General features: G+C 60.5%; 1 protein-coding gene across 1 annotated transcript; it reads right to left on the bottom strand.

Annotated features, from left to right (window-relative positions):
* Window positions 1-218: 218 nt before the first annotated feature.
* HS3ST2 (heparan sulfate-glucosamine 3-sulfotransferase 2) lies at window positions 219-14,793 on the bottom strand. The gene is made up of 2 exons (XM_030002065.2): window positions 14,208-14,793; window positions 219-1,527 (listed from the first exon to the last, which is right to left on the bottom strand). Exons 1-2 carry the CDS (start codon window positions 14,696-14,698, stop codon window positions 909-911), a joined length of 1,110 nt encoding a protein of 369 aa, XP_029857925.1. The 5' UTR covers window positions 14,699-14,793; the 3' UTR covers window positions 219-908.
* Window positions 14,794-15,030: the final 237 nt, after the last annotated feature.

Raw genomic sequence — 15,030 nt, 5'->3', positions numbered from 1 at the left:
TAACCCCGGGGTCCTCTGTCACTCCCGAGCGGTGCCGTCACCCCTGTGAAGGGCTGTGCCACAGGTCCCCTCCTCGCTGTGCCGGGCTGATCCGCCGTCCTGCCCGAGCCCCGTGCCTGCCGCCTCGCCTGACCCATGGGTGCAGTGGGGCTTTGCACGGCCCCCAGCAGCACAGGGCTGCCCAGCCTTGCCCTAAGAAAAGCCCATGCATACGGACCGGTGGTAGCCGCTTTTATTTACACAAAGGGATCACATGCTGAACAAGGAAACTAGTGCCACTAAAGTACCCGTAACAGCAGGATTCTGTGCTTTATTCACAGGACAAAATATCGGTACAACATTTTTCATAGACTTGTTTTTCAAGCAGATACATCTCACTGTCCTCATGGTTACACACTGCGCTTAAGTGACGAAGGCAAAGCAGAGCGGCCAGAGCTCTGCCTACTCCAGCACCATGGTGGGATGTGGCACCAAGGGACAGCCCCATGGCCACTGCCCACAGTTGGGGGTGTCCAGGAGCGCCCGTTTGCTTTGGGACGCAGAGGAGGGACGTGCTTTGGAGCAGCCTGCACATAGGCTGCAGGACAGGGCCATCACTGTGGCCTCAGGGACCATGTGGCAGTAAAATCAAATGCGACCCCATGGCACAAGCCACAGCACTGCTGGGATGGGCAATGCCCGCTGGGCACACTTCCCTCAGTGGCTGTGGCAGGACTCTGTGTCTTCCCCTGTCTTGGCTGGCCGTGGAGCATCCTGGCCTCCCAAGGGCCAGGGAAGCCCCCCCACCTGCCTCTGCTCGTGGATTCTGGGCAGGACGGGCTGGCCGGGGGGTCTTGGCTCTAGCCCTCCTGGGCCCCCCCTGACGGAAGACTGCAGCCTCATGTCACCGCAGCTCTGCTCCCGGACACTTATTCCCACCTGAAGTCCTGCCCGACTGTTTCATAGAATTTGATATTATAAGGTCTATAAAAGTCCCGAAGCTGCTCGATCACCTCGGGGTCTATCTGCACGTGAGTCCTGCCTTTGGACTTGCCCAGGCAGCGAGGCAAGCCACTGCTCTCCGACTTTTTCAGGCAAGGAAAGCCTTTTGTCTTGTTGAAGTAGAAGTGCTTGTCCGTGATAACCCGTTTGATGCCCAGGAAGTCCTGGACTTTGCCCATCTCCCCGGCTGGGTCCGTGATCAGCTTCTCCCCGCTGACAAAGTGGATCTGGGAGAGGGGGAAGTATTGCAGCCAGCTCTCCAGGTGCACGGCGTACATCCCGATGCGGATGGCGTTCCAGGAGGTGTCCACCAGCCCCAGGCTGCGGTTGCGGAAGGACAGCCCCTCAAAGGTGGGGATGTCCGGCTTCTTGGAGAGCGTCTGCGTGTAGTCCGAGATGGCCCGCGTGACCGGGTTCCTCACCACCACGATCAGCTTCGTGTCCCGGGACATGTTGAAGATCCGCCGTGGTGCCTCCTTGGTGACAAAGTAGCTGGGGGTCTTCTCCACCGTGATCTGGCTGTCGAGTGTTCGCGGCATCAGGCTCCTGCAAGTGAAGCAAAAGGTGATAGTGAGGTAGGAGCCGGGCCAGGCATCGGGAGGTGGTGTCCGCAACGTGGGGCTGGTGGGGTGTCCCCTCCCGGCACGACAAGGCAGGACAAGGCAGGCACAGCTCCCTCCCGCAGCGCTGCAGAGGGCCCCCGGCCATGGCTGTCTCCCGGGTCCATCCCAGCCCCAAGGGACCCCCCCCCGTGCAAAGGACAGGGGCACCGATGCTCGGCTCCCGAGGGAGGCCAGAGCCAGGCAGGACGGAGGGCAAGGGCACAGACAGGCTGCTGGGGACCCTGGCACTGCTCAGCAGCCGGGTCTGCTCTGTCCCCATCAGCAGTAAAGTTGTTATCAATGCAAGGAAAGCACCGGAGCTCAGTCTGCAGCCGGGAAGGGGAGTGGGAGTGGGAGCAACCCACCCCGGTTGCTCGCATGGATGCATCACCCACCAGACAGCCTCTGCTGCAGCCCTTCATCCCCCATTCCTGTACCAGTCGCCATTTGCAAAAGAAATTATAGTGGCTCCTTCCGGAATTACTGCAATTACGTGGCGTGTTTCCTCCCCGATCACATTACAGCGTACCCAGGCTCCTGCACACCCTGTGCTGCCGGCACCGTAGCGAGTGCTGTGCCCGGGGCAGAGGAGGGTGCCAGCCCAGGAGTGTGCCAGTCTCCGGCACCCAGCGGGAGCACAGCTCCCTCGTCCTCTGCCTTCATCCTGGAGGTGGGCAGGAAATCAGTGCTGCCTGTACGCAATCCTTGTGCCCAGTGATGGCAAACGGTGCCAGGGCCGGGATGCAGGAGCGTGGTGGCTATGCGATACCACGCCATGGGAAGCTGCGGGGTGATGGATGAGGCCCCAGGGTGCTGTGCTGCTCCGCCGGTCGGAGCCAGGAGCAAGGGGCTGCCAGGGGACGTGGGGCTTGTGCCCATGAGGGTAGCACCCACACTGCCAGGGCTTGATCAGGCCCAAGGGCTCTGAGACGGGGTCCTGCGTACACCCGTCTCTTTCTGGCACAGGGAGCTGGGCTGCAAGGCCAGGGAGGGAGCACCAGACTGGGGGAAAATGTAGCATCCCTGCAGCCCAGCTTAGCACTAATTAAATAATTTGCTTTGACATGTGAACATCCAAATCAAATAAAAACTAATGGGATGGAAAGATTTATAAATTGGTCCTGTATTACTAGAGTAAATGATCAAATCCACTGCAGCCAGATTCATGGCGCCGCGGGTCCCCTGGCTGGAGTGGGCAGGGAGTGGGCAGGGAGCACCTGGCTGGAGCGGGCAGGGAATGCCAGCAGCCAGGACAAGGCCAGCGCCCCACAGGTACCGACTGGCACCAGCATCCATGCCAGGGAGCGTGCTGCTGCCACGGCAGCTCTGGGCACGCAGGAGCCCTCCCAGCAGCAGTGCCGTAGCGAGCCGGGCACCTGCCCTGGCGCTGCTGCCCTCCTGCCCCAGCCCCCTGGGGAGAAGCGCAGGCTGGAAGGTCACCTTCTATTGCCATTACGTTCATAGCTCAGAAGCATCTGTCACTTTTCCCACCTTGCAGCACGAGTTGGTGGCTCCTGTTCATAAACTGGCTGATTTGGATTCAGCTGTGCAGCAGAACACAGGCTGAGAGGCACAGTCAGGCGCTGCCTGGGGAGAATTTTACAAGGAACTGTGAAAAGTGTCCCCAGGAGTGTTTCCTTTAAAAGAGAGCCAGTATGTTTAACGCGAGGTGCCCACACATGCCCAGAACAGAGCACAACACTGGCTGCCAGAGAGCACGCAGGCAGCCTGGCCATGGGGACCCCAGGGAGCAGGACAGGCATCCCCAAGTCAGTCACCTCCTGCCGCATCTTTCCAGGGATGCAGCAGTGCTCTTCCAATAGTAATGGGTGAGCTCAGCTGGCTTGCTCCTCTCATGGACGCGGGAAGATGCTTAAGTGCACAGCAAGCGCATTGCAGTGAGGGGGACTGGGCAGCGAGGCTGCTGCCCTCCAGCCGCATCCGCACCCTGGCAGCCCCATGGCACTGGCAGCAGCCGCTGCATGGGCAAGCACATCATTAACTCAGCTCGTGGGATTCCATGTGAGCCCCCCGCTCCCCTGCAATGCACATCCCCCAGACAGGGTCTGCCCCGGCTGGGCATCCCAGCAGATGCTCACCCTTGCAAGGGGACCCAGGGAAGGATCTGGGGAGGAGCTGGTACAACAGTCACTTCAATAGACCTGGAGCTATGGATGTCTGGGTAACGCAGCGAGGCCTCGGGACAGAAGCGCTTGGGGAGAGCAAACATCAGCAACCCTGTCTGCAGCAATTCAGCTCGAGAGAGCGAGGCACTGATTTATTCATGGGATAAACCCTGCACAACCATCACGGTCACACTGCCTCGCTGGCACGCTGCAACATGGGTGTTTCTGAGAGCTGCATCAGCCCAGTGACCAAGACCAGACACCTCCAGGGTCCCTAAAATACGGTCCACAGCCACCAGCTTTGGGGCTTGCTCTGTAGAAACTCGATGAAAGCCCTAACTGGGAGAAGATACAACAGCAGCCCACAACGTCCTGTGAGACAAGGGGACTGCGATGGAAGACCGGGGACATCGCGGAGGGTGGCAGCACGCACCGAGGGCGGTGGGTCCCTGGTGGACACAGGACACTCCCTGTGAAGGTGATGTGGGGACAAGAAGAGACCGTGGGCCAGGGGGACCAGATGAGCAGCTGGAAGAGACCCATGGAGAGATACTGATGAGATGTGCCCAGAGGTCTGCGCCAGGTTGCTGGGGAGCTACTGGGGACGATGGCCGAGCCCAGCCTCGCTCCCCTAGGTGCTGGCACAGGGCTGCAGTACCCGTGCCCCGTGTGGCCCCGGAGCTGCCGCCCCGCTGCCCCGTCGGCGAGGGGACGGGGCTGCGCGAGGGGACGGGGCCGCCTGTCCTGGGGCAGCACAGCAGCCAGCCTGTGCACCCTCACATGCACTTGACCAGTCTCCTCATTTGAAAGAGACCAAACTGATTAGTTAACAGGGCTGTTTTACAGAGGTACCTGAGCACGGACGTGGCTTAATTGGCCTTTCCCACTGCTCCGCTTCAAACGCCATAAATCCAGATTATGATTCCCATTGTTTAATGACTGTCAGGAAATGCTAATTTAGTGGCAGGCACCACGGCTGTATCTCCGTTATCACAAACAAGTTTCATCATAAATCAGCACGGGACAGCTTTATAAGTGATTCACTATTACAATATATTGGCGGAGAATCATAAAACTGCTGTTTCATTAATGGCTCATCTTCAGGCTTGTTAGACTTTCATTACGTGAGCTATTAGGTCCATGTATTCAAAAAACGAAATTACAGGTTCTAATCCATTATGAAAAACACAAAATCTCTGCATAGTAAATTACTGAAATGAGACAAGAGTTGTTTTTTTTTTTAAATGGACTCCCAGTGTTTGCTGTTCCTGAACAACAGAGACTGCTGAGACAACAAAACACAACCCGAATAGATAAATAAATCACCAGTGAAACCATACAAGGGGGAGAAATGTCATCCAGGCATTCATCTTTACGTTAACGGCGGGATCCCCAGGGCTGCAAGAGCAGGGAAATGCATTGCAAACTTAATTACAGTTGACTTTAAAATGATATTTTTGGACTTCTGCATTCACAGAGTTATTTGCATACAAATAGCATGTCACATAGTTTTAAGCCCAAGGCTCGCGTGTTTAGGTGTGAAGGCTCTCGGTAACTGGCTTGCGGCACCGCACGGCCAGGGCTCAGGCAGGAGCTGCTCCTGCCGCTTCGGGGACCCGTCCTGGGTGCCTGTGACTTTGCTAAAGATCCGCAGACGGCCTCGGCACCGGCTCCTGGCGCATGCTGAGTGAGCCTCTGCCAGGCAGTGCCAGAGCTGACACCAGCACGGTGGCAGTGACGTACCGGTGACACCGGCAGAGAGGGATGCCTGGAGCACTTGTGGGGTGCAGAGGAGACACCAAACCTGCCATTCTTGGGAGAGCTGCTGGGTGCTGAGGGACAGTCAGTGGCCGTCTCCTCCTGAACCAGGGACAAGGATGGTGCTGCTGGGAGGTGGATGGCACGGCCACCCTCACGACCTTGCTAGATAAAGGGTCCCCCCGTGACGGTGGAGCTGGGGGGGTTGCATCTGCTGTGGGAAGGGCGGGGGGTGACTTTGGTGGTCTGGGAGGGCAGTGCGAGGCCACTTCCCTCGGGCCCAGCCCTCCCCTCCAAGGCCCCTCTGGTTCCCCTGCAGCGTGACAGTGCTGCCCATGCTGGTGTCACACCAGCTGCCGCCAGCCCTGTCCCTGTCAGTATGGTCAGGCTGGAGAAACACTGAGGCTTTCTCCACCCGGCAGTGGTCCACAAGCCATCCGCACCGTATCCTGGTGATGGGAATCTGCCATGCGGCAGAAACGGAGGAGGTCAAAAACGCTGATGCTGAGTGAATACCAGGGCAGCTCTGCACACAAATCATTAGGGACATAGTGGAGCAAACTCCTCTCTGGCCTTGCAGCAATGCCGTGGGCTGGAGAGCAGAGCAGCCTGTCCCTCCCCTGCACCCAGCTCCCTCCGACTGCCTGGGAGACAAGAACCACAAGGGATCGTGCCCAGCGCCGGCGCAGCCCTGCCGCTCTCTGCAGAGGGTGCTGTGCTTTGCCCCAGCCTGGGCTCCCTGCCCAGGCGGGAGCTGCTGCCTGCGCCGCTGCCCACACCCCCCTGCAGCTGCAAGACCAGAAACATGGCCTCGGCCCATGGAGCATCGCTCCAGGGATGTGAGGGATGTGTCCCCTCCGAGGAGGGACAAGCCTCGGCGGGAAGTGTCTGAAGCTCTTCCAGCAGTAACGGTGGGACGCAGCGCACCCCTCATTCCCTGCAGATGCTATTCAGCAGCCACGGGCTTTTCATTTCATTTGCTTTTCATTGCTCTTGCCAAGAAGGCCGATGCTCTGACCAACAGAGGCATTTAATTATCAGGGGCATCACAGCTCCTCCCAGGACAGCCCATCAGCCGGGTGCTGCAGGCACCTATGCTTGACATGCCCCTACAGACACTACCCCGAGGCTGGGGGCTCCCACGCAGTAGGACCTGCTGGGCGTACCGGGGGGAGCAGGGGGCATCCCCGGCACCAGCCAAATCCCCCGCTCAGTGCATTACTCTAGCTGGAGAGACAGCCTTAATTCCTCTTGAATTAGAGATTATTTTCATTATAGGTACTCAATTCTTAAAGCCCTTTAGTGCCATTTGATATGGGCATTAATGCCCTATCCAACCTGCAGATTTAGAGATTGTGTTTGCCCACGTTACTGGAGAGGGGACACACGTCAGGTACATCCCGTCTCTGGCACAGCCCCAGAAGAGCTGCCCTCCCCTGACACGGCCGAGCCAGCGTCACTATGCCCCACGGTGCCTGGGAGCTGGCACATCCCTGGGCAGCCCCCACGGCCCCATCCATGGCTGTGGGGCAGCAGCAGCGGAGAGCCCGGCCCCAGCTGCGGCTGTGCCAGCGCGAAGGCAGTGTGTCGCCCTGAAGGAGTTAACTTCTTACCAGCACCTTTCCTAGACCTGAATTATTAATTTTCTTATAATCTGCCTTTGGGCACCCCACGGCCCCTACAACACTCCCACATTAAAGAAACATGTGCTCCCTTGCTGGCTGCACTGCTTTGATGTCGAACATGCGTGAAACACTCTCCCAGGGAGGACTTTGTACAAAAATTCATCAGATGATTGAGATATTGCAGATAAGCGTGCATGGGGAGAGCACCCATCCAATAATCCCGTTACAGCACCAGCCCCTCCATCCAGCTTGCAGAGCACGGAGGAGAGCAGGGCAGCTCCCGGGTAAATATTTGCCTGCTGCAGCTGGCTGCGTGCGAGGACATGGCAGGCGCATCCCAGGCTCTCCTCAGAGGCTAGAGACTGACGTGTGCATAATCCTGGACTCCATCCACTCATCGGCATAAAAACAAACTGTTTAATTTGGCAAAAAATCCCAAGTGCTGGCTCTTGTGATGAGGGTTGTGCGCTTTCCCTCTTCCAGCTGATGTCACAGGCTCAGCAGCTGCACGCAGGAACGCTGCCCGCGCACAGGCAGGGAGAGGGGAGCCCACCAGGCTGGGAGCCAAAATCCTCCAGCACAAGCGAGCACCCACTCGCCGCCCTCCCGGTGGGGCCAGGCTGGCTGGGGCTCGCAGGGTGGTGAGGCAGCAGTGAGGGTCACTGCTCCGTGTGGCACCGGGGAGCTGGGAGAAGGGTGGCCTGCCAGCACGTCTCCAGCTGCAGCTCAACATGTTGGAGACAAGCACAGAAACTCTTCCAAGAGCGCAGACTGGCATCAGGATGGTCCTGTGGGACCACTGGCACGATGGCAGGTCACCTCCCCATGCCACAGCCTGCCCTTCGTCCCTGCTGCGCTGCCCCGGCAGGAGCAGGGGAAGGCACAGGCAGAATCCCACCCGCAACGGCGGAGTGAGCCCGGCTGCTGCACGGGAGTCAGCACCGCAGCAGGAGCCTGACCCTGAGCTCCCTGCCCGCTGCCGAGGGGGCTGTGCCGTGCCATGCTGTGCCGTGCTGTGGGTGCACGTGCCTGACAGCCACCACTGACTCTCGCCTGATGGCCCAGCAGGTTCATGGACAGCATCAGTAGATGAAAGCTCAAGCGAGGCTACACGGAGGCTTAAGCAAAACTGGGTCAAGCACGCGAGAAGCTGAGGTGTGAAGAAGATGAAAAGCTCTCCCTGGCTGAGTGACATTGCAGCGGACGTCTAGGACACAGGGACACCCCAGCCGAGAGCTGCACAGCTGGTGCTTTGCAGTGAAAGACCCCTGCGAGGGGTTCACGGGGCAAACAGGAATCCCCCAGGCTGGGTCCCCCGCAGTGCCACAGCCATGTCCCCTCCCCTGACCCACTAAGGCTGGCAGCACTACAATAACAGGGCCGGGAGCAGGCTGGCCCGGGGAGCGGGGCTCCTGCAATGCTGAGCGGGACGGACTCGCTGCATCCTCCCAGCCCGCACAGTTCCAGAGATTGCACCATGTCCACAGCGGGGAAATGTGGCCCCGAGGGACTGTGGCCCGGGCAGCAGCTGACCCAGCCCTGTGTCCCTGCTGCCACCGCCCTGCACTAATGCAGCCTCAGATTTAATGATGGATCGGCTGCCTTTAATAAATGTTTATGTTCAAAGAATTTACACCAGTGCTCACAGACAGCTAATGAGGGACATTTCAATGCATAAAAGCAGTGTGAACACAGTAATTAACTTTGTTGCTGATTCATTTTTAATCATTTAAATGCTCCAGAGATTTGTGCTGTCCTTTAAGTCAACAAAATCTTTTCCAAAGGGCACACTGCCGACGCCCTTCATGCACACAAGCCGATGTGTAACTCCCATCATCCTAAATGACCGTCCAACAGCAGGTGAGGGTCCAACAAAACCCAAGGCCAGTGCCGAGGGGAGCGCAGCTGGGAAGCAGTGGGAGGCGAGGGCTTCCCAGCACGATGCTCACAGAACCCAGCTCGCCGGCCCTGCTGCTACAGCTGGGTCGGGGCAGACAGCCCCCCAGCCAGCACACGCACCCCAGCCCGGTGTGAGCCCACCTGCTGGGTGAGGCCTCGTGGCTCAGCGAGAAAGGCTGGGGTCTCCCCATCTCCCATTTCCAAGGCAAGTCCTTCCATAGGTGAAACTTTAAAAATTAATATTCATTTTTAAAAAATCACCCAATATGCCCCAGCTGCTGCAGTGATTCCCTAATTAAAAGCTGGTGTCAGAGATATGTTGCCCACTGGGTGATCCTCCAGTGCTCAGGAGTGTGCAAAAGGATGGGACAATGTGCCAGCACCAAGAACAAACCACACTGACCCAGCGTTGGGTCCCACAGACCCCATGTCACACGCCAGCGCTGACAAAGAGCAACTCCAGCCACATCTAACACGCCTGCTGCCGGGGATGCACCTGGGACACGGTCATCATGCAGAGGATCCAGGGCTGCAGACACCCGTCTCCAGCCGCAAAGGCTGAGTGCTGCCAGCCGCATGCCGGGGTGGCCGGCTGTGCTGCTGGAGGGTCTTGGGCACCACCTGCCCCGGGAGCCTGCCCTGGTTCCTGCTCCCAGCCTGGCGGCAGTGGGTAGCACACACGCCCCAGCCATCCCTGGAGCACACGCTGCATGGCAGATACCATAGACAGCACCTCGATGGACACCCAAGGTCACCAGGGACCGGTGTCCTTCGCTTGTCAGCTTCACGAAGCATCTGTGCCCACAGCCACACCAGGTTATGAGCTGGATTTCGTGCTACCAAAGGGAAGGTTAGAACAAATTGCAGCATTTACAAACAAGGTCACGGAAGACAGAGCAAGAACACACCTCATTAATATTGAAGGCTTGGTGCCCTGCGTGGATTTACCTCCCTGCGTTTCTCCCAGCACCTTGGCAGGGGAAGCCTCCCTGGTACCTGAGCAAGGGTCTGTGCGGCACCCGAGCCCACCCAGAGGAGGGCAGGGCAGGACCGCTGCCCCAGGCAGACGTAGGCAAGGCAGTGACCAGGGAACATGCTGCCTGCAGGGCAGCTCCTCACACAGAAGTCTCTGCAGGAGGTTTTGTACCCATTCCTCAGAGCCAGGGCACTCTCTGAAGTCAAGGAAATTTCAAAGCATCCTTGAAGCTTGCTGCCTTCCTCTCTTCTTACTAATTAACTTTAGCAAAATGCACTGTCAGTCAAGCCCACAAAACAGTCCGTGTTGTTGGGCAAAGCCTAATGGGCTCCCATTTGTGCGTGAGCCAACCTGGCCATTAGCAGAGAGCAATTAGCGAGGCGGAGTGCAGAAGCCGGGTTTGCACGCTCCCTCCTCTCCCTCCCACAGGCAGAGGGACAGCGGGGGACGGCAAGGCGATGCTCCCTGGCTGGCGGGGTCTGCTCCCCCGCGGCAGCCGCAGTGCCCACCGCTCAGAGGCCAACAGCGCTCCTCGTGCTGCCGCAGCCCCAGGAGCACCCCGAAACCAAAGGCGGCATGCGATGGGGCACGGGGCAGAGCCCCAGCAGCACGGGTGCTCCCGGGGACCTGTCGCACCAGCGCGCGGGGAAGCCCGGGCTTGGCCCAAGCGCGGTCCCTGGGACAGGATTCAGGCAGGTGGATCCGCATGGGAGCCAGACGGGGCTCTCCCCTGCGCCCGCGCCTGCCTCCTGGCCCAGCTCCGGCAGACAGAGGCACAGCGGAGCCTGCCAGGCAGGAGCCGGGCTCAGCCTGCAGCTGAACCTGCTAGGAAAAGCCCCTCTCTGTGAAAATAACGCTGGAGCATCTGACAGGGTTACTCAGGAATTCTAGGGAGGAAAACTGCACCCTGAGATGCTGTAATTAGAGTCACTGCTCAAAGTTAACCGCAAATTAAACGACACTGTCTTCCCTGTGTTCTGGAAAATATTGAAGGTTATTGGCACACGCTACCTGCAGTAGGAAAAAGCTCTATATTGAACATTTAGTCCAGGATTGGTAATGAATCGATATTCCCCAGTAGCTGGCTGTTTGGTTTCAGTTGTCTTAAAACAGATCTTGCTAAAAATACCTTTCCTGTAGTGTATCTGTAGCTAATGAGGTGGATTAGAGAGGCTGATGGGAACTGGGCACAGCACGGGTGTTTTGGGTCTGAAGTCGGTGAGCAGGCAGCTCCTGGGCGGTGGTCTGGCATGGGGGATAAGCAGAGGGGTCTGGCTCTGCCTGGCGTGCTCTCTCCCAGAGCAGAGGGAGCCAAGGCTGCCTGGGGCAATGGCAGGAGCTAAGACAGGAGGCACCACAAAAACAGCAGCTGTGAGCAAGCACGACATTTGGAGCTGGCAAGGACAGGCGGATCAGGAGATGTCCCCTCCCGCTGGTTCTGCCACCTCCACGTCAGACCAACTCTGGGGCAGGGGAAAATGTGGAAAAACAGGAACTGATGTTTTCAGAGCATCAGAGGAGCTCAGCTCTCGCGCTGCTCTCAACTGCATCGAAGACCTACTTGGTCCCTCTGCTCAGCTCCCCACTGGGGCACAAAATAGGAAGGATGGAGCTGGACTGGGCACTCGGCCATCACAGCAGCCAGGGGCTCCTGCAGGCGAAGTCTCTGTTCACGATGGGGAAAGCCTTTGCCTTTCCAAAGGGTCTGTGCTCCGGGCTACCTGCAGAGACCCCACCGCACCGCAGTGCTCCCCAAGCACAGGAACATCACCTCTCCCCAGCTGGCAGTTGGGGACAGCCTCCAGGCAGGCCAGGAGCAGCCTCCCCGCCCCGGGGTCCCGGTGGGGCAGCCCTTCACAGCCAGCAGTTCCCAGGGTCAGCTCTGCCCTTCCCCAGGACACGGCCGTTGGCAGGACCCTGCTCTCCTGCTCCCCGGCCTCTTGGCAGAGCGACAGGAGCTCATCACGCTGCGGGTTAGACCTGCTCCACATTTAATTGCTCCACTTGCAAGGAGGAAAATCAATTCCACGTTTGATACATTAGCGGCCTCTGTGCTTAAGTTTTGGCACATTCGTGAGGTTAAAAAGAAAAAGTAATAAAACCAGGGAAGTGTCATTTAATTGTTTTAGCTGAACTAATTTGGAGGCTCCGCTGCTCCGGCGTGATCTCTCCATCGATCCAGATGCAAAGCCGGGCCCTGGGCAGCAGGCTGCTCAGCCAGCTGCGCTCCCATCGCTGCCCCTGCCTCGCTCAGCAGCTGCCTGTCACCACTGCCACTCACTGTCACAGGCTGCGTCCCTCCTGGTCACAGATGAGTCCCTTCACATGGAGGATCCCAGGCTGAACCACGGCTTGGGGCGGGAGATCGGCTGCTCAGCGGTGCTGAAGGGTGTGCGGGGGGGGGGACACGGCTCCTGGACCAGCACCATGCCGGGTGCCCACAGGTGCCCTTACGTGCCCCAGGCAGGGCCTGTCCCGGGGGCAGCCCCTTCATTCAGACAAACCACTCTTAAACACTCTCTTAAACAAACCACTGCTGCTCCTGTCCTTACACGCTTGTATTGCAGGGCTGCTCCCAGCTGTTTGCTTTTAGGTGCTGTGAGATGGGTGACAGTGTCTGATGTTGGAGGAAGGGTGGGGGAATGACACAGACCTGCTGAGACCAGGCAAAGGACACTGCTGCAGCTCCTCTCCAAAGGGCAGGAGGAACTGGGCATGCTGCAGGACAGCCTTAGGAGAGGGAAACCACTTCAGAGAGTTCCACCTGTGCCTGTTCTGGCTCTCCTGTCACCTGCCACCGGTACCGCTGCAAAAGGAGCTGAACACTCACAGCTACAGGGTGCACTGTGACCCAAGTACAACACAGGGCAGTAGACCTGCCTGTGTCTGCAGACAGTCCTCCCCAGGCATGAACCCCAGCTACAAGGGCCAGAGCACCAGCCCAGTGCCCAGCAGGCAGGTGCTGCTCAGAGAAGCTCTGACCCGCTCATGGTCAGAAACCGGCATCCTTGTGCCACAGGCACGACTTGCACCTGCCCAGCAAGGAGACAAACCAGGACCCCAGCAGAGCTGGGAGCGAGCACCATGTCACGGTGCCTCCCAACCTGCTTGGCAGCTGACAAGCACTGCCCTGCTCTGGAACAGGGGACATCTCTGCTGGGAAACCGCTGCTGAGATGGAGGGGCAAGCAAGCTCGGTGTGTGGCCCCACGGGCTGCCTCCCACCACCCGCCATGATGCTCCGATGCACTGACCGTGCCAGGTGTCCTTTCCCCCGCTGCGACCACACAGGCACCCGGGGCTAGACTGAGCCCTCCTCTGCCTCCTGAGCCTGATGCCCAGCAGAAGCACCGTGGCCCTGCCCAAGAGCAGCCCAGAGCTCCTGCAGCGCTCTGTAACGGTGCAGCAAACAACCACCGGTATGCTGGGTTGGACACTTCGGGGAGCTGGGGGTGAACTGCCTGCAGCACCGAGTGTGGGGCCACAGGTGCTGTGGGGCCACAGGGGATGAGCCCACGGGCGCTGTGACCCGCTTACGCGCGGTACTCCATGCCTTTCCGTGAGCACCCCTGAGCTCCTCACAAAAGTCTTTACTGAAATTAAAATCCCATCATCTCCTGCTGGAGATGCACTCGCTGTTCTCTGCAAATTATGAGATACCTCAGATAGAGCCGCACTTATCCGAGTTCAGAGAGACACGACGGTGGAGGACAGGGACTGCCCCTCTGATGGAGCCAGAGGTAAAACCTGACAGCAGGAGGGTGCTGAGGCACCCCGAGCAGGGCTGCGGGAAGGGCAGCCGTGCCGTCCCGCGGGCCAGTCATTCACTGGCATTTTGGAGGCCCCTTCTCACGGGCAAGTGTTCCCTGTGACGGGATGGGAACCCTGTCACTGTCCCGGCTCCAGAGCCCGTTCCCGGCAGGGCTGGGACTCGGGCGGCTGCAGCCGCAGCGCTGGCGGGGGCTCCAGCAGCCATGTTCCCACGGAGCCAGCCCGGCCCCACGCGGCCCCGCAGGAGGAGGAGGAGGAGGACGAAGAGGAGGAGGGAAAACTCCCCGAGTGCGGCCGGGAGACAGAGTCCGCCGGCAGCACAAGGCCGCCCGCCCGGACCGGACCGGACGGCTCCGCCGACGCGCCGAGGGACCCGAGACCCGGGAGGAAAGGGAAGGGGGGACCGGTCGGGGCCGCGCCGGGGGGGGGGCCGCGCTCCCGCCGGCCGGGCGGGGCAGGGGTGCCCTCACCTGTACCACTCCAGCCCGCGGTCGTAGTTCCTGTCGAAGAAGTGGGGCTCGGTGCCCAGGGCGCGCACGTCGGGGTGCACCCGGATGAACTCCAGCACGGCGCGGGTGCCGCCCTTCTTGACGCCCACCACGATGGCCTGCGGCAGGCGCTTGGCGCCCGGGCGGGCCGGCCCCGGGGGGCTGCCGGCCGGCGGCGCGGGCGGCTCCCGCGGGCGGCGGGCGGGCGCGTCGCTGCCCGAGGGCTCGGCGGGGGGCGGCCGCCCGCACGGCCGCGACTTCTGCAGAAGTTTCTTGGCGGCGGCGGCGGCGCGGGAGGGCGCGCAGCGAGCGCGGGGCGCGGCGGGGCCGCCGCCGCAGCAGCAGAGGAGGCTGTAGCAGAGGTAGGAGCAGGAGAGCGACAGCGTGAAGAGGACGAGGACCCTCCGCGCCAGCCGCCGGGACGGAGCCGGAGCCGCAGCCGGGGCCCGCCCGCTCGGCGCCCTATGCGCCATGGCTCCATGGGGCCGCGCCGCCGGGCATGGCGCGGCCCGGCCCGGCGCGCCGCTGCCCCCGGGGCCTCCGCGGCGGCGGCGCCCCGCACCCTGCGCGGCCGCTCCGGCATGTCCCGCGGCTACGCGGCGGCGCGGCCGGGCCGCCCCGGGGGGCTGCGCCCGCCGCCCCGGTCCCTGCGCGCCCGCGGCCCCGCCGCCGCGGCTCCCATCCCCGGCGGGCGCGGCTGGGCTGGGCTCGGCGCTCGGACGGCGGCGGCTCCGGCGCTCGCCTCCGCGGGAAGTGCCGGGGCAGAGGCGGCTGCGCTGCTATTTAAGGGGCCGCCTGACGTCAG

This window comes from Aquila chrysaetos, chromosome 25, assembly GCF_900496995.4.
Source record: "Aquila chrysaetos chrysaetos chromosome 25, bAquChr1.4, whole genome shotgun sequence".
Taxonomy (NCBI): domain Eukaryota; kingdom Metazoa; phylum Chordata; class Aves; order Accipitriformes; family Accipitridae; genus Aquila; species Aquila chrysaetos.
This window is presented reverse-complemented; position numbering and strand designations above follow the sequence as displayed.